The sequence below is a fragment of the Diuraphis noxia genome, unplaced genomic scaffold, assembly GCF_037042655.1.
Source record: "Diuraphis noxia isolate RWA-SAM2 unplaced genomic scaffold, SU_Dnox_SAM2 contig0014, whole genome shotgun sequence".
In the NCBI taxonomy this organism is placed as follows: domain Eukaryota; kingdom Metazoa; phylum Arthropoda; class Insecta; order Hemiptera; family Aphididae; genus Diuraphis; species Diuraphis noxia.
Window position 1 is genome coordinate 949,776 of NW_028301724.1, and position 26,893 is coordinate 976,668.

At 31.1% G+C, this 26,893-nt stretch overlaps 3 protein-coding genes across 3 annotated transcripts; all 3 read left to right on the forward strand.

Moving 5' to 3' along the window:
• The first annotated feature begins 22,830 nt into the window (after window positions 1-22,830).
• LOC149054004 (uncharacterized) lies at window positions 22,831-23,321 on the forward strand. Its single transcript, XM_089230734.1, has 2 exons — window positions 22,831-23,184; window positions 23,289-23,321. The coding sequence occupies exons 1-2, from the start codon at window positions 22,831-22,833 to the stop codon at window positions 23,319-23,321; spliced, it is 387 nt and encodes a 128-aa protein (XP_089086860.1).
• Window positions 23,322-23,334: 13 nt separating this feature from the next.
• LOC149054005 (uncharacterized) lies at window positions 23,335-23,811 on the forward strand. The gene has a single exon (XM_089230735.1). The coding sequence runs from the start codon at window positions 23,335-23,337 to the stop codon at window positions 23,809-23,811; it is 477 nt and encodes a 158-aa protein (XP_089086861.1).
• Window positions 23,812-23,901: 90 nt separating this feature from the next.
• Window positions 23,902-26,526, forward strand: LOC149054006 (uncharacterized). Its single transcript, XM_089230736.1, has 3 exons — window positions 23,902-24,251; window positions 24,656-24,796; window positions 25,656-26,526. Exons 1-3 carry the CDS (start codon window positions 23,902-23,904, stop codon window positions 26,524-26,526), a joined length of 1,362 nt encoding a protein of 453 aa, XP_089086862.1.
• Window positions 26,527-26,893: the final 367 nt, after the last annotated feature.

A 26,893-nucleotide genomic window follows, 5' to 3' on the forward strand; every position in this document is an offset into this window, starting at 1 on the left:
TGAGGTGACTTTTTTCGAATATTTTGATACAGAGCATGGTAAAACAATAACTGTTGTATTAGACAATAAAATTAGAGTATTTTTACCAAATAGATATTTAGATAATGATGAAATGGCAGATGAAAATATATCGTTATATAAAAATTCGAAAACAAAATTTAATCTTATTTATAAAGGAATGAAAAAATTAAACAAAGGAAAATCAATGCATTTGATTGATTTTGAATAAATTAGAAAAAAAAAATATATAAACTTTTATAAATGGTATTTATAAAAGTAAAAAAAAAAAATGGTTATATTCAGTTACCACAACCAGAATTCAATGATAATAATAAATTTAAAATAGGTCTCGAATCAATGTATTTAAAAAGTTTAAATTTGATTAATATTGAATCAGATTGTAAAATAGAAATTGAACATAGAGAAATATATATAAAAAAAAGTATATATAGCATTTCATATTTAAATAAATTAATTGAACCGGTATTCTTATCTTATAATGATAAAAAAATTCAAATTGAATCTCCTTGTTATTATAAATTAGATGAAAAATTTAAAAAAAATTTAGGATTTGAAAATAAAGAATTTGATTTTTCATTAGTTGGTAATACTTTAATGTATTGTCCTACTTCTGAAGAAAAATATATAAATATAGATCAAGAATCTACAATTAGATTAGGTAGAAATGGTGAAATACCGAAGATTGAAATTCCAATAGGAATATACACAATAAATGAAATTGAAAATTTAATGAATTGTTATGATTTTCCTAAAATAAATCTTGAATTAATTGATGATTTTTTAAATATTACAGCCTCAATCGGTCTAAGTTTTGATGAATATTTATCAAATTGTTTAGGTTTTGATTATATGGGATATTTAATCCCTATAAATAGGGTATGGCCTGATTCATGGAAACTAGGTCCTGATATTGAATATAAAATAACAGGATCAAACAAACCAATTTTTTATACACAATGTTTTTAAAAAAAATATAAACGGTGTTATATTTAGCCAAACAAAAAAATCTGATAAAATATATAAAACTGAAATTGAAGGTAACTATTCAATTGATCAATTGAATAGTTTATTACCTTCAAATATCAAATTACTAAATGATAATAATTTTATTAAATTAACTTCAAAAAATACTTGTTTGATAGACGAAAATTTAAAATTAAGTTTAGGGATTGATAATAATTTTTTATATAAACATATAAGAGATTCTGAAAAATTAGATAATAATATAAATAAACAATTATTAGAAGTACATTGCAACATAATTAAAAAGTCTGTTTCATCTATTGATGAAAAAGTTATCGAAGAGGAACTTTTGTTTGTTTTTTATTATGATTCAAATAATCTTTTTATAAGATGTAATCCAATAATGTACAGACAAGTAAATGTAAGAACAATTCAAAAGATAAATATATATATTCTTGATCAAAATGGTGATATTGTTAATTTTGGTGATGAATTTATTGTTTATCTTGATCTAATTGAAGAAAAACAAAATAAATATTAAAATTATTTTTCAATAGAAATATTTCTATTGAAAACACAAAAATTTATTCCAGAAAGAGGTGGATTACTATTATTGTTGTCAGAAAGACATGAAAATAATTCTCTTAAAAGAAGTGTAAATCTATTATCTAATTTAATCAGTAAAAGATTCTTCAATTGTTCCTTTTTCAATATCAAATAAAAATTCATCATTTCTAACGAAAAATACATAGCAAATTGTACTTTTAGGTAAATCTTCATTGAAATCCACATGTAAAATAATATTTTGTTTAGTTGCAGAAATATTTGTTGGTTGTCTAGTCATGTTTACAAGATATATTGTTCTAAATGTTTTAAAATCGTTTGGATCATTATACATCAAAGGAAGTTCTTGATGAGTTTTATGAAAAGTTTTTTTATAATCCATCAAACTATCATAAGCCTCACAATATTTTTCATTCTTAAAATCTAGATCTTGAGTTTCTTCAGGATAACGTCTTCCATTTATTTCAAACCTAAAATTGTTCACATTACAATGATCAAATTCACAAGGATCATGTTCTTGAGTATTTAACTTGTTTGTTTGAAATACCACACCCGCAAACAAAGGACTATTAAGACTTCGATATTGAGTTGTTAAATCGAGTTTTATGGTTTTTCCTGATATATTTCTTTCTTCAATACATTGCCATGATTTAAAATTAAAAATATATTTTTTTTCTTGAGAAATTGTTTTTAAATCATTTAACAATAAAACTTTATACATAGGATTGAATTCTAAAATTGGAATTCTAAGTGTAAATTCATCAATAATAATTTTTCCATCTTCTGTTCCTATAACAACTTTTTTTAGCAATGCATCATCATCTGTATTTCTCGTAAAAATTATTTCCATATCACCTTGGAAAACAGGATATATTTGGTCTTTAAACCATCCTAATCCGAATTGTGATAATTTACCCATAACATTAAAACGACCTCCACCTTTATATTTGCTTGAAAATCCTGAGTTTATAATTGGTGCGTTTGGATCCACAGAAAAATCTAACACACCTTTAATTGTACTAGCAACTCCTGGATTTTCGATTTCATCCAAGACTTTACCATGTTTTTTAACTTCAATTCTAGTAAATAAAAATGCAGGAAAATTATCAATTAGTTGTATTTTTGATTCTTTAGGATAATCTTTTCCATCTTTTTGCAAATATCTACCATAAATATAAAACTTTGCATCTTTAATGCTCAGAAAATCATCCATATTATCTATTCTAAAAATTGTAGTTTTATTAGGTGTATTAAGTTGTGAATTATTCAAAGGTAAAAAAGTTTTATATTGAGATCTTTCAATATATTGATCGTATTTTTTAAAAATATTATACATTATTATTTATAATAGCAAATATATATATATTTTTTTATATAAATGGATAAATTAATGGTAAAAATATATATTGAAGATGATAGTAAAGAAAAATCTTTATTTGAAATACCTTCACGAGTTTTAGTGGTAGGAGCATCTGGCTGTGGTAAAACAACTTTGTTGTATACTATGATTATAAGTTATTGGATTCCATATAAAAATCTATATATTTTTACAAAAAATATTGATCAGCCAGTTTATAAAAAATTAAAAAAAATATTTGAAGGAATATTTGAAGGAATATCTTCTATAAACATTCATTTTTCTGATGGTGATATAATATCTGTTGATGATTGTGAACCTAATAGTGTAGTGGTTATTGATGATTTTCTTTTAGAAGATCAAAAGTTGATAATGGAATATTTTATAAGATCGAGATCAAAGAATATTAGTGTTATTTATTTAACACAAAGCTATACTTCAGTAGATATAAAAACAATAAGAAATAATTTAACTGTTATAATTGTTTTTAATCAGTCAAATTATTATATTGAAAAAATATGGTCCGATTTTATTAGCAAAATTATACCATTAGACAAATTTAAACACATTTTTAGAACTTATTGTAAAACATATGATAAAAAAAATAAAATAAAAACATATGGTTTCATAACAATAGACATAATAAAAAATTTTATCTATGACAATACAGGTAATGATATTTTAAGTATTGATGAACGATGAAAATTATTTTTTATGTAATAAATGGATATCAAACAAATTCAAAATGAATTAAAAAATAAAATTAAAAAAAATATAATATTTGAAGACCAAAACAATTCCATGGTCGGAAATAAGTTAGAAAACGAAACAGAAAAAATGAAACAATTAATTCATCTTAGACAAAATTTACAAAAAACTTTTAAAAAATCAGATTTAGAACAATCCGAAAAAATTTAAATTTTATAAAAAAAGATGAAGATGAAGGTGAAGATGAAGGTGACAACAATAACGCGTCCCCTATTCAGGGACACGTTGAATATACACCAAAAAATATCCAAAAAATAATTAATCTTAAAAAAATTTACAAAATAACTATAGAAAAACAGTTTTAAACGATAAATATACATCAGAAGAAAAAGTAAAACATTATGAACCAATATTAAAAGCCTTATCAAATGTTGAATCATCTGTTAATGATGTTAAAGAGGTTGCTATTAAAACCGATAATGATATTCAAAAGATGATAATACCTACTCCTTATAAACCTCGTAATCCAGAATTATTACGACTAACAGAAGATCAAGATAATATGAAAACACCTAAAAGTTCTCCACGAATAACAACAAATAAATCTCCTATGCCTAAAAATATAATAATATTAGGTGAAAATGCGCAAAAATATTTACCAACTTTACCAAATGAAGCTAAAGGTGTTAATCCATTTGGAATATATCATATAAGAAAAACTGATGAATTCATGATCGGAAAATACCCTATAATATTTGACTTTGATGATATAATTTTAAATGGAAAAAAACATATGCTAACCCCAGGTATGTGGAGATTATTAACTCATACAGATGTTACAAAATCAGAATTTTATAGAAAAGAAGATTTTGAAAATTATGAAAAAATATTAATTGAAACAGATTCAATATACCAAAATAATGATATTAACACAGGAAAACCTAAATCAAGTGGAAGTGCTAAATATAATGAAATGATTAAACCTATTTGGGAAAAAATTAAACTAACATCAACAAAAACTAAAGAAAGTAAACCAAAAACATCAAAAAAAATAAATCGCCAACACTGAAAGAATCACAAAGTTTACCCAAAGGAGAAGGTTTAATAAAATATACAAATAATCCTATTGAATTTATTTATATCGATAATATAATAAAAATAATTGACAGACTATATTTTATATTAGCAGAAGAAATAGCGGGAAATTATGGTTTTCATAATGAAAAACTTGGTATTGTTCATTTGTTTAAACGAAACATGGAAACACTGATTGATACTCCCAAAAAAGGTGTTGAATATTTACTACAATCTTTGTTGAATTTACCAAAAGAAACAACAAATAAGTTAGAATATAATATTAAACAATTAATTGACAGACTACATTTTATATCATCTGCAGAAAGATCGGGAAAAAACACTTATCATGATGAAAAACTTGAAATTCTTAATTTTTGTATTAAAAAAATAGAAAAGATAATTGATATTCCCGTTAAAGGTGTAGAATACTTAATGTCGTATATTTCACATTTACCAAAGGATATTATAAAAGGTTCAGGGTTTTTTAATGATTTTTTAAATTGTTCAAAATTACCTCCGATACATTGGCCTGGAAATAATTATCTAGGACCATTTACAAATTTAGATGAAAATATTCCCCCGATTAACAAGTTAGACAAATATGCAAGAGAACATGATTATTTTTATAAAGATCATAAAGATACTAAAACAAGACATATCGCTGATAAAAATTTACAACAAAAAGCAATGGAAAGATTTTATGCTTCTGATAGTTCTTTGAATGAAAAAAAGATATTTAGGAATGAATTTAATATTTGAATAAAATTTAATATTTTTAAATAAATATTTTGTATAATGAAATACATTTTAAATTAACTGAAAACCATAAAAAAAGTTGGCTGAAACTCATAAAAAAAATTCTAATGCAACAATTCATATTGCTAGTGATAAAATATATAAAGGAGAAAATAAATATTATTTAGATCAAAATCAAATAGATAAATTAAAAAATGCCAAGAAAAAAAATTCTGGAGTAAGGTTGGAGATTACACCGAAGCAAATTAAAGGTGGATTTTTACCATTAATTTTACCTTTTCTAGAAGCTGCAGCAGTAGCTACTCCAGCTTTAATTGCATTGTATGATAGTTATAAAGATAGTAAACATAAGAAAAAAATAGAAGAGGAAATAATTCGACACAATAAAGAAATGGAAAAAAATAAAGGTTCTGGATTGAAGACAAATAAAAAAAAAAAATCGAAAAAATGATTAATTTCGATATATCAACATTTAGAAAAAAACATTAAAAATTATCCAGGTTGTTATACAACTTTTTGGAGTAAAGTTAAAAATATAAATATCGAACCGTTAAGTAATTTTGATATAATAAAATTTGGAAATAATATAAAAAATTTTAGAGGTTGTTTCATGATAAATGAATTACTTGAAAAGCCTTGGTTAAATGAATGTGGGATATTTAATTTAAATAATTCTACTCAAAATGGTTCTCATTGGGTTGCATGGAAAAAAATAAAAAATTATAAAATATATTTTGATTCATTTTCGAGTACTCCTCCTCCTGAATCAACGCGCATGCTCCAACTGAGGATAAGAATGAAGAAGAAAAAGAGCTGTTTTATGCAACACTAGAAGATACGTTTAGCACGTCAAAAGGTGATATAAAATTAGTATTATTAGGTGATTTCAATGCAAAAATAGGAAGGGAAGAGTGCTACAAATCGACTATTGGAAACTACAGCCTACATTCCAGCACCAACGATAATGGTACTAAATTAATCGACTTCGCTTTAGGAAAGGGTTTGGTGGTCAAAAGTACTATGTTCCAACGAAAAGACATACATAAATATACATGGATCTCGCCGAATGGGAGACATAAAAACCAAATTGACCATGTCCTAATAAATAATAGATTTAAAAATAGTATCCTGAATATAAGAACTTTACGGGGAGCTGATATGGACTCGGACCACCTATTGGTTGGTATATGGATGAAAGTAAAAATTAAGAAGTATAAGAAAGGTAATCTAACAAACAAAGGACGTACCGATATAAATAAACTAAAGGACAAACAAATATGCAAAGAGTATGTAGAGTGCTTTCAGAATATTATTAAAAGTAAACAACTAGATATAGAAAGAAACTTAAATGTTGATAAAACATGGGAACATGTAAAAGAAAGCATAAATGAAGCATCATCGAAAGTCTTGGGAAAAAAAGTATCGAAAACAAAACCATGGTTCAATACGATTTGTGAAGAAGCTGTACAAAGAAGAAAATTAGCAAGACAAGAGTGGTTAATTGACACTAACAACGAAGTAACACTGAGAAGATTTAGAACTCGCCAAAAAGAAGCCAGCAAGATATTGAGATGTGAAAAGAGAAAATACGTTCAAAACATATTAGAAACAGCAGAACTCGATTATAAAACACACAGAACTGGGGATATGTATAAGCGAGTGAATGATCTCAGAGGTGGATACAAAAAGAAAGAAAGATTTCTAAGGGATGATGATGGCTCCCTGATAACTACAAATGAAGAGTTGGCAAAGAAATGGGCTAGCTACTTTGAAAACTTGCTAAACTGTGAAGAACCGAATGAAACCTTTAATTTTAATTTTAATCAGGAAATCCAAGAATCACAGGATTGTGAAGAACCGACCTTGGAAGAAATAAAATTACAGATAAACATGCTAAAGAATAACAAATCCCCCGGAGAGGATGACATTCAATCAGAGCTCTTAAAGGAAGGCGGAGAGGAAATGGTAATGTGGTTATGGAAGGTAATTCACGAAGTCTGGACAACTGAAAAAATGCCTAAAGAGTGGAAGACAGCGGTGATCTGTCCAATTCATAAAAAGGGAAGTAAACAAGAATTGCCTATTAACAAGAATAAAAACAAAAGCAGAACAAATTATTGGCAATTAGACCGGGGTTTCTATTATTACCTAGGTGGCTTCAGACCGGGAAGATCGACCACAGACCAGATATTTATTTTAAGACAAATATTTCAAAAAATCTGGGTGTTCGATAGAGAAATACACGTTCTTTTCATAGATTTTAAGAAGGCGTATGATAGCATCCATAGAGAAAGCTTAATAAACATCTTGAGAGAATTCCATTTCCAGGACAAGCTTATAAAATTGGTTGGGATAAGCATTTTGGATACATTTGTCAAAGTTAAGGTTGGAAATACAAACTCAGGCCCAATTTTAGTTAAATCGGGATTAAGACAGGGAGACGCTATGTCACCAATCTTATTTAATATAGTAGTAGAGAAAGTCGTAAGAGAGATGAATATTACACCGCAAGAAGGAGTTAAATTCCAGGAATCGTCCATAGGACTTCTGGCTTATGCAGATGATCTGGTGATCATGGAGGATTCACAAGACGGACTAAAAGATTTATTAAACCGGCTGGAGAAAGCAGCACTGAAAGTTGGACTCCATATCAATGAGAACAAAACGGAATATATGGTAGTAGGAAGACGAGACACTATAAGATTATATCCAACTCTTAACATCAACAACCGAAATTTCAAAAGAACAAGACAATTTAAGTACCTAGGATCCATACTTTCAGAGAGAAATGAAATCGAAATAGAAATAGGAACAAGAATTCAGTCAGGAAATAAATGCCTTTATGGTCTTGCGAAATTACTGGGATCAAGATCACTTTCAAGAGAGTTAAAATTACAATTATACATCACATTAATACGACCTGTTATTACTTATGGAGCTGAGGCGTGGCCATTAAGGAAAAGTGATGAAAGAAAACTCTTAGTTCTAGAAAGAAAAATACTGAGGAAGATCTTTGGACCAGTAAAGGACAGGCTTAGTGGGGAATGGAGAATAAGGAAGAATGATGAACTAGAGACACTCTTTCATAAACCCAGTATACTCGAAACAATAAAGAACAAAAGATTGCTTTGGGCTGGGCATGCCTGGCGTAGTCAAAACCCACTCATACGTATGGTACTGGAGGAGAACCCTAATGGAAAAAGACCGCTGGGAAGACCACGTCGGAGATGGGAGGATGGAGTTAGGGATGATGTGAAAGCATTAGGTGGAGGAGAAGATTGGAGATTACAGGCATCGAATAGAGAAAACTGGAGGCAAGGATGTATGTCGGGATGGTCCTAGTGGCCGAGTTTACCGAAGAAGAAGAAGAAGAAGAAGAAGAAGGTATGTGTGTAATTCACTTTATGTCATTGGCACGTCGGACATTTTTACGTTCATTCTTACCAACACAAGTAGTCCGTCGGTTTCATTTCATTATTATTGGTAATTTTTAACATTTATCCTTTAATTTGTATTGTTTTAGTGCACTCGACAAAAATGACAGTGTGGCTGATTAATTGATTAATTATGATATTGAGATATTGTATATAATATTATATTTTACGTTTCATGTGGGTCGACTTTTGATTGCCGATTCTCTAATACGAATTGATAGACGCTCGAACACGGTTTTTATAAATCCACATATCGCGACGTCAATCGTATTACCTACTCATATCGTCTACCATTATGGTAGTGCAACATTATAGGCGCTATGTACAAAATTCTAACCATATAGTCTCCGAAATCGGTATTCACTTGACGTGACCGACTTGCTAGACATTTAAATACGGCATTCGGCTTTACGCTTTTCGTTTCGACATTCATAACAGCACAAGACTGGACCGTATCGACTGTTGAACTGGGATTTCAAATTTGCCGCTTTCGAAACGATACCTCCACGCCTCATCATAAATCGTTATCACCTGCTACGACTTTTGATTATTGATTGACCAGCGAGTACAGCAATGATTTTAATAATTCAAACGACTCTGTCTCCGCCATCGGTACCCACTTTTCACCGACCAAGGGGGTCTGGGGGTCTCCCCCAGCTAGCACGGAGGGCTAGTCTCTTATATAATAAAACGTGAATCCCTATATATATCGCTCTAAGCAACCCATGGAAGAATTACGTTTTTCTTCCATGGGTTTCTTAAGACCGGCCAATCGCGTTACTTCCTCGCGGCGGCGGCCGAGTTATCACGATTTTTCAGTTATCGTATCACTCATCAGTCATAGATATCGTGTTTTAGATTTTTCGAAACGTTTTACGCTTATTTTTTCCACTTTTTACTCGATTTTTCTGCTTTTACGCCCTTTTCCGTCGCCTTTTTATACGTTTAATTCAAGCGCGTTTCTTTTAAAATCGGTTTTCACTCGAAAACGCGGCCGACTTTCGTTTTTATCTTTTTTTGTTTTTTCGATCTTTTTCGTCTTTAAGACCGCCGACTGCTCTTTTTTCGCGTAGTATACTTATTTTCGAACCCGTAGACGTGCGGTTCTCGCACCGATTCGGTCCGTACGCTTCGAAATCGCGTTTGATGTACCTATTGTACTGATAATAATAAATATTATACTGTTTTTGTTTGATTCAATAAATATTGTTTTAAATACGTTTAATTCTGTCTTTTGCCTGTTCGAAATCCTTATTTTAAGCTCATGTCGACGATGTTTGAGTGTTCCTACTTTTTATAAATTATTACAAAAACGGCTACTCGGTTAGTAGCCAAATATTTAACACAGCACATAAAAGGTGCGACTACATGTGATATAATAATATGTAATATTTATTTACACTTTTGTTCGTCGACGGCTCAAAGAACGTAATCATATGATGCTACGTATAAGGTGTTTAATATTAATTGCTGTCGATAGGTGAGATAGGTGTAATGAGTAGTCTACGACGGTGGTTAATTATTTAATCGAGCACACAAATTGTACAACAACGTAATGTACTGTAGGTACACTACGGTTAATCGACAACGGTAGTATCGGTGTATATGTTATCTCTTTAGGGTTTTTATGTTTAAATTGATTAAATAACTACTCGGTTATACCATGAAAAGAATATTTTGGTGGTAATGTTAATAATTTAGTTCATTGACGGTGTTATAAAAGTGAGTATGTACTGCTACGGATGCATTATTAAATATCATTACTTATAGGCAATGTAGTTTTTATTCATTTGTGGTAATTAAATAGTTACTAAATTACACCAGTAGTAGAATATTTTTTGGTAATAATATGGACAGTTTTATTTATTAACGGCTGTATTAATGTCATTCATGGTACGGATAAAACATTAAATATTATTGTTGATAAATAATTTAGGTTCTATATGAGTAGTCTATATTTTGTGATAATCAAATACCTACCCAAATTTACCAGAAAAAGCATATTTACACTTTAGTAGGTACATCAAAGGTTTTATGAATATTATAATATGTATTGTGATACAGTATTACAATTGATAGGTCATGTAGATTACTAGATTCTATAGTCAATTTTGATATACCTAACTATAAGGTAATAAAAATTAAAATAGCTGTTCGGTTCTTGGTAGCCAAGATTTTTTTCATTATATATATTTTAAACTCATGATGACGGTGCATCTAATACGGAAAGGTTTATCGACAAAAATTCAAATCACCCAACAGATATTATGGTTTTTAAACGTTCGAGGTAATCAAATATCTCTTTTGTTCATTGAAGGTATTAAATATTGCTATTGATAGGTAATTTGTGTATAATCAGTAGTATTCTATGACGGTGGTAAATTATTTACTCAAGCACACAAATTGTGCACTAAATTAATGTACTGTAAGTAATATTTATTTATATAATAATAAACTTGTATACGTTATCCTTATTTATTAAACTAAGCACACAATTTGTGTCACCTTTATTAGTTAGAATTATAATAAATTAATAATCAAATTAAATGACATACACAACTATTTATATTTTTATTAAAATAACTTTGCTCTGAACTTATTATAATATATTAACCATAACGGTATGATTTTATATCGAATAATTAATATTGCCTTACGTTTAATGAGTAACAACCAATTGTAAAGGTAATTATATTAATATTAATGCTAAACTAATATATTTATGTACCTAAATCATAATTATTTAACTAAATGAATAAACTTTATTTTATGTAATAATTTATTTTATTTGTAAAATATGTAATATGTGAAATAATATGGCCTTAAACCCAACAAGAAAATATTTATTTATACTCAATGATTATTTAAAGTGTATTACAATATTTTATACCTAAACAACGGTAAATTACAGTGATCCACATGATCTTTATAATTATTTCTGTCAATTATATGCATTAATAATGGTCTGATCATATATTCAAACAGTGCATATAGAACCATAAATGAGTATAATATGTACACAATCTTCGATGGAACAATAGTATAAACACGTCGAATGCATCCAAATATACGATTTAAGGTTTTCTGACACACAATCCATATGAATTATTCGTTGAAACAGTGTTTAATGCTGCATTTGGTACTGAATTGAAACAGCTTAAATACTAGAATTTTCGAGAATGAAATCATCTGAGTGGGTGTCCCAGTAGGTTAGGCATTAGAGATTAGGGTATAGGGTTCGACACCGATAGCGGTGAATAAAAAATTTGCGCCGTGACTGTACATTTAATTTGTACAGATTAATTCACGTTTAATTATTTGTTTTTTTTTACAATTTTTTTTCCACGTAATTTTTCAAAGTTCTAATATAGTTATGTTTTCGTCGCCCTAATTATCACTATTTATGATATATATAATATAAATACATAAACGATTTCATAAAGACCAAAGGTCACTAAAGAGGTGGACAAACGGTTATACATATAATATATAGATAGATACATAGAAATATCGAAAAATACGACGACTGATATCAAAGCAAACGGTATTTTCCAAAATTCCGTCCATCGAAATAATTATTAATAAATATATGTGTGTATATAGTAGGCTTAAAATGCTTGATTATTATTAAAAGTTTATCGCAAATAAGTGTAGTGGAGAGGGGAACTTGAGCTCCGCCGAACCGTACCGTGGTATCCATCGTTAGGCTACGGCCAACGTTCGTACGATACGTCGATACCTACGTTTTTATGCGCAAAAGCACGGAGGACTTTTTGCACTCTATTAATTTTCTAGACTCCGAACAAGTGCTCTCTTTCTTCCGTATTTTTAGTGTATTCGTAAGGCGAGATTTTGATACCGGTGAGTACAATTTCGATAGAAATAATAACGTTGGAATCACGCTTGATCGTGCAATTGTCTGTTGTACGTTGATTACATTACGTGTACACGAGGCAACGCGTATCTTGCACCCTTATACACTTGATTTACAGCTCTATCTAATGATATTTCAAACATGTCCTCTTCCATATTTGCTTTGTATATATTAACATACCGTTTTACTTATTCACACTCGGACGGCCTGTATGGTCAACGTTGGCCCGTAAGCCGTTGCGCGTCGGCCGTCCGTATCCCTTAACATTGTGAATCTAATAATCTATTCTGATTTGGTTCGCGGCATTAACGTGTCACGAGTTCGGTAGGTCCCCGATGTCTTTTTTCGTATTTTCATATTTTTTTCCCACATAAGGAATCCATGTAAAAAATATAATATTTATCGTATATATCAATTCTAAAAATAACACAACCGCCCGAGACGCATATTTCAACGTTGATAACGTACTGATACCATCAGAATATTCGATTACGATCATTGACACAGTTTGTTTTTCATAATTATTATTATAATTTGCTATTAAATATTAATCAGTACATATTCACGAATTACTTATACCTTTTCAAGATGTTTTCATTAAACATCAATAATATTTCTATAATGTTATACGATTATTATACGACGCTTTCCAGGCTATTCACTATGGTGAAACGATGTGTGATCTGTGGAAACGTGGATGATGATGACAATGACGTTTCCATACACAGGTATGTATAGTTTCATTTGACGCATATGCCATGTACATCTTATTATAAGGCATTCACCTTTAGATTTCCGATGAATGACGTACGTCGTCTTCAGTGGGTGGAATTCGTGAGGAACCACGGGTTTCAAGTGACTCTTAGCTCCAAGCTATGTTCTCGGCATTTCGTCCCCGGTCAAGATTTCAATGTAAATGTTGCACACGCCCGCCGCCGTCTGAGTCCAACAGCAGTGCCGTCCATAGTGAGCATAAAAACGTGGTAGAAGAATACTTTTTTAACCAACAGTTCCACAACATCCATTTCATGTTTACATTCAAAACAATAGGCCCCTGTATTAATAATCCGCGTTAAGTATAATATGGTTATTAAGGTAGACGTTTTTCACTTTAGAGTTCCATTGGTCGATATCTGTTCATTTATTTTCAAAAATGAAATTATTCACACATCTGTTAGGCTTATTTGTGTATTATTGTCATTCACAAAACTGTACACACCTCAATGTCAATATGTACTGTTGTGTATTATGGTTCCTAATTTTTAGAAATACTTTAAACTCATGATTGTTGTTGTATAAACAATTTGATTTCAATTACACATTACATAACTACACAGGACTACACAACATATAATATAATAATACACATTGTTGTACTGGTACATCTGCATGCACCTTAATACACAATAAGTAAACTTATAAGTCACTTTGGTATATATAAATATATTTATTTATTTTGGTTCACTGCTGCAGTTTTGATTGCACTTCACATCTCATTATGATCCTATTAAACATTTGTCAAACACACATAACTCTTACGGTTAGACTTATCATACAATTGATAATTCAATAAATTCACTAGATGAATATGCATAGTCAATGTTTTGACTTTATCCTTCTGTAAACATTTTTGGGATGTAACTTATACATATTTTTATTTGCATGTATTACAGTTTTTTTATTTTTTGGTTTTGTCTGGTTCACTAATGATTAAGATGCCTAAAGTTTATAAATACAATGAACTCATACTGCATTTTAAATAACACATTAAATAAATACACAGGATCAATTACATTTGGTATATTAACTACAAACTGTGAGGTTTTTATTTATTAGGTACAATTCAAATAACAGTTGATAACCTTATGCATTTTGGTTTTACTACAATAGAGTGTACATTAACATATTGCACACCTTTATTACTTACATTCACTTTAGTTTTTTTTTCATCAAACATCTCATGTGAAATTATACAACATAATTGTACGGGTACATCTGCATGCACCTTAATACACAATAAGTTAACTTATAAGTCACTTCAGTATATATATATATATATATATATTATTTTTTTTTGGATCATTACTAAATTCACTTGATGAATATGTATACTCAATATTTTGACTTTATCCTTCTGTTAACATTTTTGGGATGCAACTCAGTACATGTTTTTATTTGTGTATATTAAATTTTTTTTATTTATTTAATTTAATTTTTTGTTTTGTCTGGTTCACTAATTCACTAATGACTAACATGCTTAAAGTTTATAAATAGAATGTACTCACACTGCATTTTAAATATACACTAAACTAAACATTACATCAATACATATCATACACATGACATACTGTTATGCTGGGAATATCAGTTTCTCCATAATCCTTATATTTAACTTACATTTATCTTATTCAGACAATAAAAAATTCACTTAATGTACTTAACCAGCACATGTATTAAACACTGTTGCCGTACAATCCACTTATAGCATTTAGGATTTATGTAATACCAGTTATGGTGTTGCTTAATAAACCATATAACAATATAAATAAAGTTCACCTATGACAGAGCATTATAATTTTAATGCAAATGTGTAATTTACATTCAAAATGTTTGTTTCAATTTATCTAATACAAGTTTATCGTTATCATATGTCATTAATGCATAGAACTATTCTTTTATGATTTTTTTTCCTGCATCTTTTGGTACAGTAACTAAAAACTGCACAAATCTTATATTTGTATAATTACATTGCATTCTACTTTTAATTTACATTACACATAGTTACTAAATAACTATGTACAGTGCAAGGCTAATAAACATACACAATAACTGAAATCCATTATTATTGTTTATTTTATACTTAGGTGGTTAGGAGATTTGTTGTAAATAAATAAATAGTAATAATAATAATTAAGTAACTATAGGGGTATCATCAATGAGGGTGGCACCTTTCATCAAAATAATGATCCTGTCAATGTACTTTACACTATATTGTATATTACTGGTAAAAGTAAAGATAAAAAATTTATACTTTGGCATATAAATTGAGCGCCCATTGTTATGTAGATGGTTGGACCTCGCCGGGAACGAGAAGACCGTGCAGATAATGTTCACGCTGGTGAGCAAGTTGTCGAAGTCTGGATGGATGATGTTCAGTTGGACGACAACATTGAGGTGGTTGAAATCATGCCGGACGACAACGACGTTGAGTTAGTTGAGGTACTATTGGACGACAATAACGTCGAGATCGTGGAAGTCGTGAACCAAGACGATCCAGTGGATGTGATACAAGACGACGATGATTTTGTCGGTATTTTCGACATTTCACCGTTATACCTACGTCATCGAAGAGGTGAGTAAATACATTTCGTATAAATAACGTTGCTAACACAAATAAAATTGTGTCATGTTAATCGCAGGTGGAAGACAGGGCGGCACGCGCGCCGCTTATACACCGCCCGGCCGGCGTCCAGTACCCGCTACCAGAAACTTACTACATTGGCGCATTGGATGCAATCTTTAGACACTGTAGGGCCCGCCACTTTCAGTGCGAAAGTACCACCGCAGCTGAAATTGTGTTGTTAATATATCGTCGGTTAAAAGGCTATTTGCTGTAAGCGACACTTTTGTTGTAAGCGACACTAGGTACCATAGGCGTGCTCAGGCCTCTTTTTCAGGGTATGCAAAAGACTGCCACTGGCGTGCCCTAAAAGTTATTTTAAGAATGTAAAATTCTAATAATTTATACACTTACACAATACACAAATGTTGAAAAGACTTACTGTTTAATTAAAAAAATATTGTAACATATAGGTACTATGACAAAATATAAAAAGTATGTATTACACAAATACTTGATAGTTAATAAAATAATAATTAATAACTAGATATTTCAATTTACTAATAGCACCCGGCCATAGGTATACGTCAGACGGAAGTTAGCATAACAATCGCCCTATTATAATTTTAATACGTGAATCAAACGTTGTCACTGCCGTTAGTCTGATATCATTTCTATCATTTTTTTTTAATAATTTTTTATCATTATAAATATTTTAATATAGGTACGTACTAATTATTTTTCTTGTGCATAAAAGGTTTTTTTCTTGTGTCGATTTTCAAAGAGCTTCAGGGTATGCAGCTGCATACCCTGCATACCCCCTGCGCACGCCTATGCTAGGTACCCCGTACCCAGCGTTGTAGACGACGTTCTATCGGATCCATAGATAGTTTTCATGCAGTGATATCATTATTTTATAACGTGTTATCAATGATCAAACTTTATGCTGTAAGCGACAGGTATGAAAAAAGTGCTGTGTAAGCGACAACATTTGATTTAGGTGACATTCTTATTTATTGAATGAGCAGTAAACGACATAATAATTATGTGTTAAACGCCCAATTTTTTTTTAGTAATGATGTATACGCCATATTGTCGCTTATAACAGTTTAATTTGTCGCTTACAGCATTGTTGTTGTATAAACAAATGCGTGGTATGTAATAGATAAGAAAAAAATGCGGTAAGGGATATTGATTTTTAGGTTAGTTCAATTTGATCATAATAATCACAGATAATGTAAGACAGCTGCTGTATAATATTTTGGAGGTAGTATATTATAACGATTAAAACCGCCAAATAATTTATGATAATAAATAATAATTATTATATTATTGTTTATATTGATGATAATAATAAAGTAATCGTCAAGTTTGTTGAAGAGAACGTGGATAGTGGATCCACTATCACATAAGATAATATTTTATTATTACCTATTAGTGTTTGTGTCATTTAATTCGCTTTTAACACACGAAGGGTTTCAACTATTTTTCGGTAAGTACCTACACCATAAAATACCTATTGTTTTCAATGCATACTTATAAATATAGTACGGTATTTGAAGCCGAAAACTTGATGTAGGTACCAAATGAAACCACGTATAAATAAACTTATTGAGATCGAATATTTATCTACTTTTTTTAAAATGTATAAACAGAATAATATAATAACAACTTAAGTTATATTATTATTATGAATTTTATTATTCATTACATTAGTACCTACATTAACAGTGTTTGTGTTTCTATTCACTATTATACATAATATTGTGACTTACATTCTTTTAAGAAACAACTGCATAAATCAAAACTACCTGTTTATTATTTTCATGACATTTGTACTAATGGCGTAGTTCAGTAGTTGTCGATGTATATTTTAGATCAATGACATTTTAATTCTTGTTAGAACATAAAGTTTATTCTATAATTTTTAGACCAACTAAATAAAAGGTGGTGATAAAAATATTGCACGGGACCCGGGTATTTACTATGTTAGCGTGATGCTCACTTTTTATGTATGTCGACGTTGTCTAATAATAGTTATTCGGAAATAAGGAACAGCTTTATCATTTATTCTTATAAATATTTATAGACACGTTATTTAAATATAGTTATTAATATAGTTAATTGAATCAGTATATCAGATTCATATTCGAAAATATTTATATGAATAACGTGGATCGTACGTCAACGTATATACTAAAACTATCAATGGATTAAATGTTAATTTAATTAAACATGGTATAATAATATTATTATTTAATTGTATTTAAAATCTTGACTTCAAAATGTTATGATGTTTTAATTTTACATAGGTAATTTAGATTTTAATTTAGATTCTGAGCGGAGCGTTAAATGACATTGTAATGATTGTAATGATATTATATTGTAATGATTTTACAATGATGGTAGTTTTTTAAATTTAAATTTTACATTTTATTTGTGTCTGTGTACACGTGTAAGTGAATCTAGTTGACGCATTGAGGAGGTCAAAATATAAAATTCCCAGTAGTTTTCAAAAGTGACTGTAAAAACCAAAAAAAAAAATTAAGGAAAAACTGTAATTTTTACACAATATCGGTTTTTGAAAAAATAGATTTTGATTTTTGGTGAAATTCTTAAAAACATTATCGTAAATACATGAAAGTTGTACTGAATGTTTATATTAACATTTTATTTAAACCGTAAAATTTTCAAAATATTTTGACTCATGTTGAGCTATTTATAGGCATATGAATTTATCGATTATTATAAGTTTTTTCTTAAATTAATGTCGAAAAAAAAATGTTCTTTCGTTCAAAAAACTTGAAAATGTAATACAAGGTTCCTTGTAAGTTATCGCTTGTGGAAATTAAAAAGAAAGTTGAGCGTATATTCACAAATATTTTTTATGAGTGTCTAAAGTTTGAATTTTTAATAAAATTCCTAAAAATCATGAACATTTGCAAATTATTTTGAGTTAGAAATTCATAATATCTTTTCATTTTATATCTAAGATTGAAAAATTGAATTCAAGATTTTCCATAAGTTTTTTCCAAAACATATTATTATTCATGAAAAACATTAAATTGTACAATTTAGTTTAAGTACCTATGTAAAACAAGCCAATGGTCCCATTATCGATACTTTTTTTTTCCTTAATAAAAAAATAAATATTATTTGTGGATGCTTGAAACTTCCAAAGTATATTATTATATTATACAAATAATATTAATTAAACTTAATAGCTACCGTATTAATAATAATAATATTATAAATATTATAAGTAATTTAAAATATTATCCTTGGCTGACAAACTGTCTCCGCTTAGAATTGTTTTTCGTATACAATTATAATTTATAACATTATATCACTAAATTCAAATTTAATATCATCTATTACAGTGACCCACTTGTAACCTACTGCACAGCAGAGAAACACTTACCCACTTTTCAACTATAAAAATAATAATAAGTTTTTAACTCTAAAAAAAATGTTATTGTGTAGCTTTCTGAACATCATCATGCAGTCAAGGACAAAAATGATTTTTAAGATGATTAATCATAAAGGAGAACCAAACCAAAATATAAAAAACCAAAGATGTCAATTGAAGCACGTGATATCGATCAAATAACAAATAATTTATTTAATGAAATAATGCAAAATAAATCTAACTTTGGGGAGACTCCTATGTCAGTTCATGAGTCAAAAAAAACAAGTATAATATCTGAAACGACCTGTAGTAGAGACACAAATGATTGGGTTCCACCTAATAATACCATTTTAAGTACCGATTCACCTAGTCATAATAATGATAAAGGTTGCTCTCGCCAGTTATTTGGAACTAATATAGATAGTTCTAATTCTACGTTATCATCTAAAAGTGTATCAGGTGACATTGTGGGCATTGGAGGTAGGAAAAAGAAAAGAAAAGGTAACAAAAAGATAAATAAGAAAAATGAAAAACAAAGTGGTAAAGGAAAAAGTGTTCAGCCTAACCCATGTTCAAAAACAAAATGCCAGAACAATTGTAAAAATAAATTTACTGAAGACGAAAGGGAAATAATTTTTGAGGAATACTGGAATATAAGTGATCGAAATGGAAGACGTGACTATTTGATAAGTTGCATGGAAGAATCAGAAATAAAAAGGAAATGTGTACAAATGTCAAATTTGCGTAAAATAACAAGGTTTTATTATTTTACTCTAAATGGAAGAAAAGAAAAGATATGCCAGCAGTATCTTTTAAAAACATTAAATATTACTCAAAGATTTTTAAGTTACACGTTTGAAAAATTGTCACCCTTGGGAAAGTCAAATCCCGATAGTCGTGGTAAAGGCCGTCCCAAAAATAAAACGGATGAACCAGTTTTATCAAATGTTTATAAATTCATAGAAAGTCTTCCAGCTGTTCAGTCTCATTATTGTAGATCTTCGACAACAAAAAAATATCTACCTAAAGAATTTGAAAGTATTGAACGCGTTTTTCGATTATACAAAAGTAACTGTGAATCAAATGGGTTAAAAAATGTGTCAAGTGCTGTATTTAGAAGAATTTTTCGTGAAAAGTTTAATTTGGGTTTTCATTTACCTAAAAAGGACAAGTGTAATAAATGTACTAAATTCAAAAATATAAAAGAAACAGGAGATTTAAATGAAAATGAACTTCAACAAGAAAAAGAACACGCAATTGATAAAGAACAGAGCAAAGAGGCATTTATTTTTGACCAAGAGCTATCAAAATGCGATGGAAATTTTCTCTGTGTAAGTTTTGACTTACAAAAAGTGCTCAATACACCATATTCAGACAACATGAACTTATATTATAGCAGGAAATATAGTACTTATAATTGTACTGTATACGAATCAGGAAGTAGAAATTCTTACTGTTACTTATGGGGAGAAATAGATGGTTTACGTGGCTCTAATGAAATAGTAACATGTATCTTTAAATACCTAACTGCATTAAATGAACAGAATAAATTTGAATCAGTTGCATTATATTGTGATTCTTGCGCAGGGCAAAATAAAAACCGAGCGATGATGACTATGATAGAATATGGTTTAATGAATGTATGGACTAAAATTAAGGAAATAAAAATAACATATTTATTGCCAGGACACACGTATATGCCTGTAGATTCAGTACACTCAGTGATTGAACGCTGTATTAAAAAATAAACCATATGGGGTCCATCCGAATGGCCGACCATAATTAGAAATGCTAGAATATATCCAAAACCTTATATAGTTATTGATCTTAAGTTTATAGATTTTTTGGCCTGGAAAATGCTTGCTGCACAGTGGTATAGTCCTCAATTAAAATGTAACGAAGGGAAACAAAAAATTCAAATATCCAAAGTGAAGTCATTTGTATTCACAAAAATTATGAACGAATTGTCAGAAGAGCAAATTACCATACATGTTTACTTTTCGTATAATGCAGAAGAGGTACCTCTTACGCTAGCAAAAAAGAAAAAAAATAACCATGACAAATTAGAAGTTTCTAAATGTTATCAACGTGCACTAACCATTGCAACTAAAAAATATGACGATCTGTATAAATTGTGCAGGGATGGCATTATTCCTAACTCATACCATTTAGAGTATTTTAGTATGAATACTAATGAAGAAAAAACTGACTGCTTAGATGAAACTGATACAGAAGAATCATCTACAAGTAGTGATGACGAATAATTTGATTTTAATTTAAAAAAAAAAAAAAAATTTTATTGCATTTCTATGATATTTATATTTTTATTTTATTGTACGAGTTGTATTTTGTTTATTTTTACCTAACGAGTTGTTTTTGTTTATTATTATTTATAAAATATAAAAATGTATTCATAAATTAATAAGAAAGTAATATTCAAATTTATTAAAAAAAACTTGTTAAAATTGACTTGTTATTAATTGTAATGACGTGTGTATATTGTGTCGTTTAATACATTTTTCGATGGCGCTTGAAGCATTTTATTAGTAAATAACGTAAGCGACAAAAGTACAAGTAAGCAAATTAAAATGTGGTAAACGCCAAAAATAAAATGTAGGTATTTACTAAAAAATCAAAAAGTTATATTACTCTAAGGAATTAGATTTATCTTAAAGATAAATATAATACGTATATGTGAAAAAAAAATTGAAGGATTATCTATAAAACAAAAAAAGTTATACCATTTTGAAAATAAAAAAAAAGATAAAATCGTTTTTGGGTTCTCCTTAACAGTTTGAAATGTGTCGCTTACAGCAAATAGCCTTTTAACCGACGATATGAATTCATTACTATAGTAACCATATGTAAACTGATATTTATATTTATTATAAGTCAAAAATTACGTAAACTTCATTTTATAATTTACTAGTTCTTACTGAGATTAAAATATTATGTCCTCATTATTTGCAAAGCAATTAATTAAAAGCAATTTATTTAAAACAGTCGGACGATCCAGAATATGGTGTTCAAGTTCATCATGTTTTTGAATATATTCAACTAAATGCAATGTAAACTAAACAATTGATATTATACATTCTTTATTTGTTCCACTCTCATCATTTTAATTAATTTTTATTACTCTTATTATTTGACATAAGTGTGAGCGTCAAATAAATTTTTTCATCATTGTTACAAAGCACTCTGACATTGACATTCTTGAAAAACACAAACAATACAGTAACAGATACCTCACAACATAACTGTACATGTATTAAATAACCAAGAATAAAAATCAAACATATAACAGCCGTAATTTGTTGCAGAACTATGCGAGAAGTGTGGGAAAGAGAAAATGCTCCAGGCAGAGATCCTCAGTTGCAACCAAGGAGAGTTACAATGCATTTTGTCGCCGACGGAAATGTGGACAGAAGGCGATACAACCCACCGCCTCAAACGGTCAACGAAGTGGCAGCATTGTTTGTCGGTGACGACGGTCAGCCGCCGATGAACGTGGATCTGGTCATCTTCGACCGGAATCCAATTAACCCGCCACACCGCCGTCTACAGACCATACCTGCCGGCTCATCGAACGCGGATCCAATGCTGTATCCGCTGTTCTTTCCACGAGGGGAGCTCGGTTGGCATCACAACTTGCAACAGGAAGGCGTCCGCCGAAACCGAGTTCGCACCCGGAACAGTACCAGGGAGTATACTTGCTTTCGTCTAGGCATTCGGTATCATAATAACAATGACACGATTACCGATAACATGAGTTTATTGCATAGTGGTGGATATCTGTTGCAACAGTATATGTGTGATCAGTACGTTCGGATGGAAGCGAACAACTTAGAGTACATCAAAAGGCATAAGGCTAATCTTTTCGCCGACTCCTATCAGGGTCTTGTGGATCACATAAACCAACAGCTCGAAGTCGGCGCACCCGTGGCCGTCGGGCGTAGGATGATTTTGCCATCGTCGTTCACGGGAGGTCCCCGTTACATGAAACAAAGCTATCATGACGCGATGGCCGTCGTGCGTAAGTACGGAAAGCCTAATCTCTTCATTACGTTTACGTGTAATCCTAGCTGGCCTGAGATCACGCAGAACTTGGGGAGATGGACCGCGGCTAACGACAGACCTGACCTGGTGGCTAGAGTGTTCCATGCGAAACTCAAGCAAATGATGAAGGACATAACGGAGAACAAGGTATTTGGTAATGTTGATGCATATGTGTATACTGTCGAGTTTCAGAAACGCGGACTGCCGCACTCCCACATGCTGATCATTCTGAGTGAGGATAGCAAGTAGCTGACCGCCGAGGACGTTGACAACGTCGTATGCGCCTTCTTGCCGGACCCGGTGAATGAAAGGCGTCTATTCGAGTGTGTGACAAAGCACATGATCCACGGACCGTGCGGAACACTGAATCCCAACAGCCCGTGCATGGTGGACAACAGTTGTTCAAAGGGCTATCCCAAGGCATACAGCGATGAGACTGTGTACATTTCTAACGGTGGTTATCCAAAGTACCGCCGTCCAAACGACGGACCTGTGGTCAGGGTTAGAACTCAGGAGGTCGGCAACGAATTTGTCGTACCGTACAATCCGCACCTGCTCGCAAAGTACAACGCACACATAAACGTAGAAGTATGCTCTACTGTGAAGAGTGTTCAGTATTTATACAAATACATATTCAAGGGGCACGACGCAGCCACCTTGGAGCTTTGGAATGGAAATGAGATTGAAAGGTTTGTATTTAAATTAAATTTTTGATAAAATTCTTTAAGTTAACAATAATGTATTCAATGTAAACTCTAAACGCCATATATGTGTATGTGTAGACATCAGTCATTCACTTTATACACACCAACAACTAAAAAAACCATTATATACTTTCAACTATTGCATTTGAAAAAAAAGTTTTGATGTTTGCCACTATATATTACTATACTATATGTATATATGATATAGCAATGTACACATAATTGGCCTCTGCCTGCCAAGTGCGTTGCAAAATCATAAACTTCAACCATTGTCAATTATATTTCAGATGACAACCATTTCTCAGCACTAAAAACATTTACACTACATTTCACTAACAACAGTGTAACATTATGCTCAGATATTTATTATTATACACATTTATTTTAAGTTGCTCAATATTAATAGCATTCATTAATTCAAGAACCAAATCTATAAGATTACAGCATCCATTTAACCTTACACAAAAACTATGGACTTTGAAATTCCATTTCAACACAACAGTGTATATATCACATTCCACAGCCTTCGGGTAGGTTAACTATAACCACTCTTGATTGCATATATATATATATATACAATACAATGTAATTATTTACATGTATCTCATAGTTCTGTATTACTTTTTTTAATTTTATTTTTGTTCAACATTATTAACATTACACGGTTTCCTGTGGGTGATGTGTAACCAGGTAACGTTTATTCTAATTCCTTTTCTTATGTTTTTGTGATCGATTGGCTTCTAAATGAACAAATATTGTTGTTACATTAAACCAATTTAAAAAAAAAAAACCTAAGCACATACATGTTAACTACCCTCACAAAACTCTATTCTTAGGTATTTCATTGATAAGTTTTGTTTACAATAATATTTTCATTGGAAATAATATACTATACAGTATACAATTTGTAGAATAAATGAAAAATGTATATAATACAATAATAATAATAATTATTATTTAATATAAAAATTAATATATCTGATTTACTTACATATTTTTAACATCACACAGAACACATTTGCATTACAATGATGTTAACCATAACTTTATTATACTCATTTTTATTTGTACTACACTTGACAAAATTACATTGATAACGTTTTACAAAACGTTTAAATACACATGACAAACATAATTATAATGTAATACAATAAACTCCATCGCTATAATACTACTTAACGCTGTTGCCTGTTATGGCACAAAATTGTTAAAGTAATAATAATATACTATAACAGTATTACAAACGTACAAACAACAATAATAGACTTTTTGTGCACCTATAACTTTGTTTGGTATTAATTTAGACTGAGTTAATTGTTCACATATCGTTCTTAATGAATGTCACGTCGTTAAACTGCGTTATTAAATGTGTTATATTATTGTTTTCAGTTTCATAAATTCGAGATACGTCAGCCCGCTTGAAGCTGGCTGGAGGTTGTTCGCGTATGAACTACACAAAATCAGTCACACGATCGTTAGACTTCCGGTGCACTTAGAAAACTACCACAACGTTTACTTTGCGCCCGGACAGCAATTAGAGCGGGTGCAGAACGCCGCACTAGCTCGGACAAAACTCATGGCGTTCTTCGCGCTCAACGAGGCCGACGTCGAGGCCAGACAGTACCTGTATCACGAAATACCGGTACATTACACTTGGGACGCACAACGCAGACGATGGAACCGACGTCGTAACTGTTTGACTCACGAGACGTTGGCTCGGATGTACGTCGTCAATCCACTGGACAGAGACCGTTTTCATCTGCGACTGCTACTTCTGCACAAAAGAGGTCCGCAGTCGTTCCGAGACATGAAGACGGTAAACGGTGTCGTGCACAACACATACGCGGCCGCAGCCGTCGCGATAGGATTGTTGGAAGACGACACGGCGTGGCTGGCATGCATGACAGAATCGTCGACGTTGGATACACCGCGTCAACTGCGTTGTCTCTACGTCACGGTACTATTGTTTTGCCATTCCACGAACCCCGCGGACATGTACCGGCGATTCGAAGTACACATGATGGAAGACTTCAACCGGCGTTTCCAAGACGTCGAACGCGCTAGGGCGGCGTGCCTCAGCGCAATCGCAGACCTACTTCGTTCACGCGGTAAATCGCTCGACGATTACGGTCTACCGCGCCCGGACGTCGATCTACTGGAACCGGAACATGATGATCCAATGTTCGGTGCAATAGACGCGGCCGTGGGCTGGGCACAACAATTAGAACACCTGAACGACAATCAGCGTGTACAAGGGTGACAAGTACGTGACAAGGGTGTACGATCGCGTTATGGCCGCCGTCGACGACAACCGGAACGTCCAAAAAACGTTCTACGTCGACGGACCCGGGGGCACGGGTAAAACGACGCTTTACGGGTGCCTAATATCGTCGCTTCGCAACAGAAATCTATCGGTGTTGTGCGTGGCATACACCGGGATCGCCGCGTCCCTCATGGACGGCGGCATGACGGTGCACTCGACTTTCGGATTGCAACTAGGAACGCTGACCGAACAGTCTACTTCGAGCATCACCATGCAGTCTTTGCGCGCACAAAGGATACGGGAAGCGGCACTAATCGTCTGGGACGAAGCGCCCATGTCCCCGGGCATACAACTCACGGTGGTC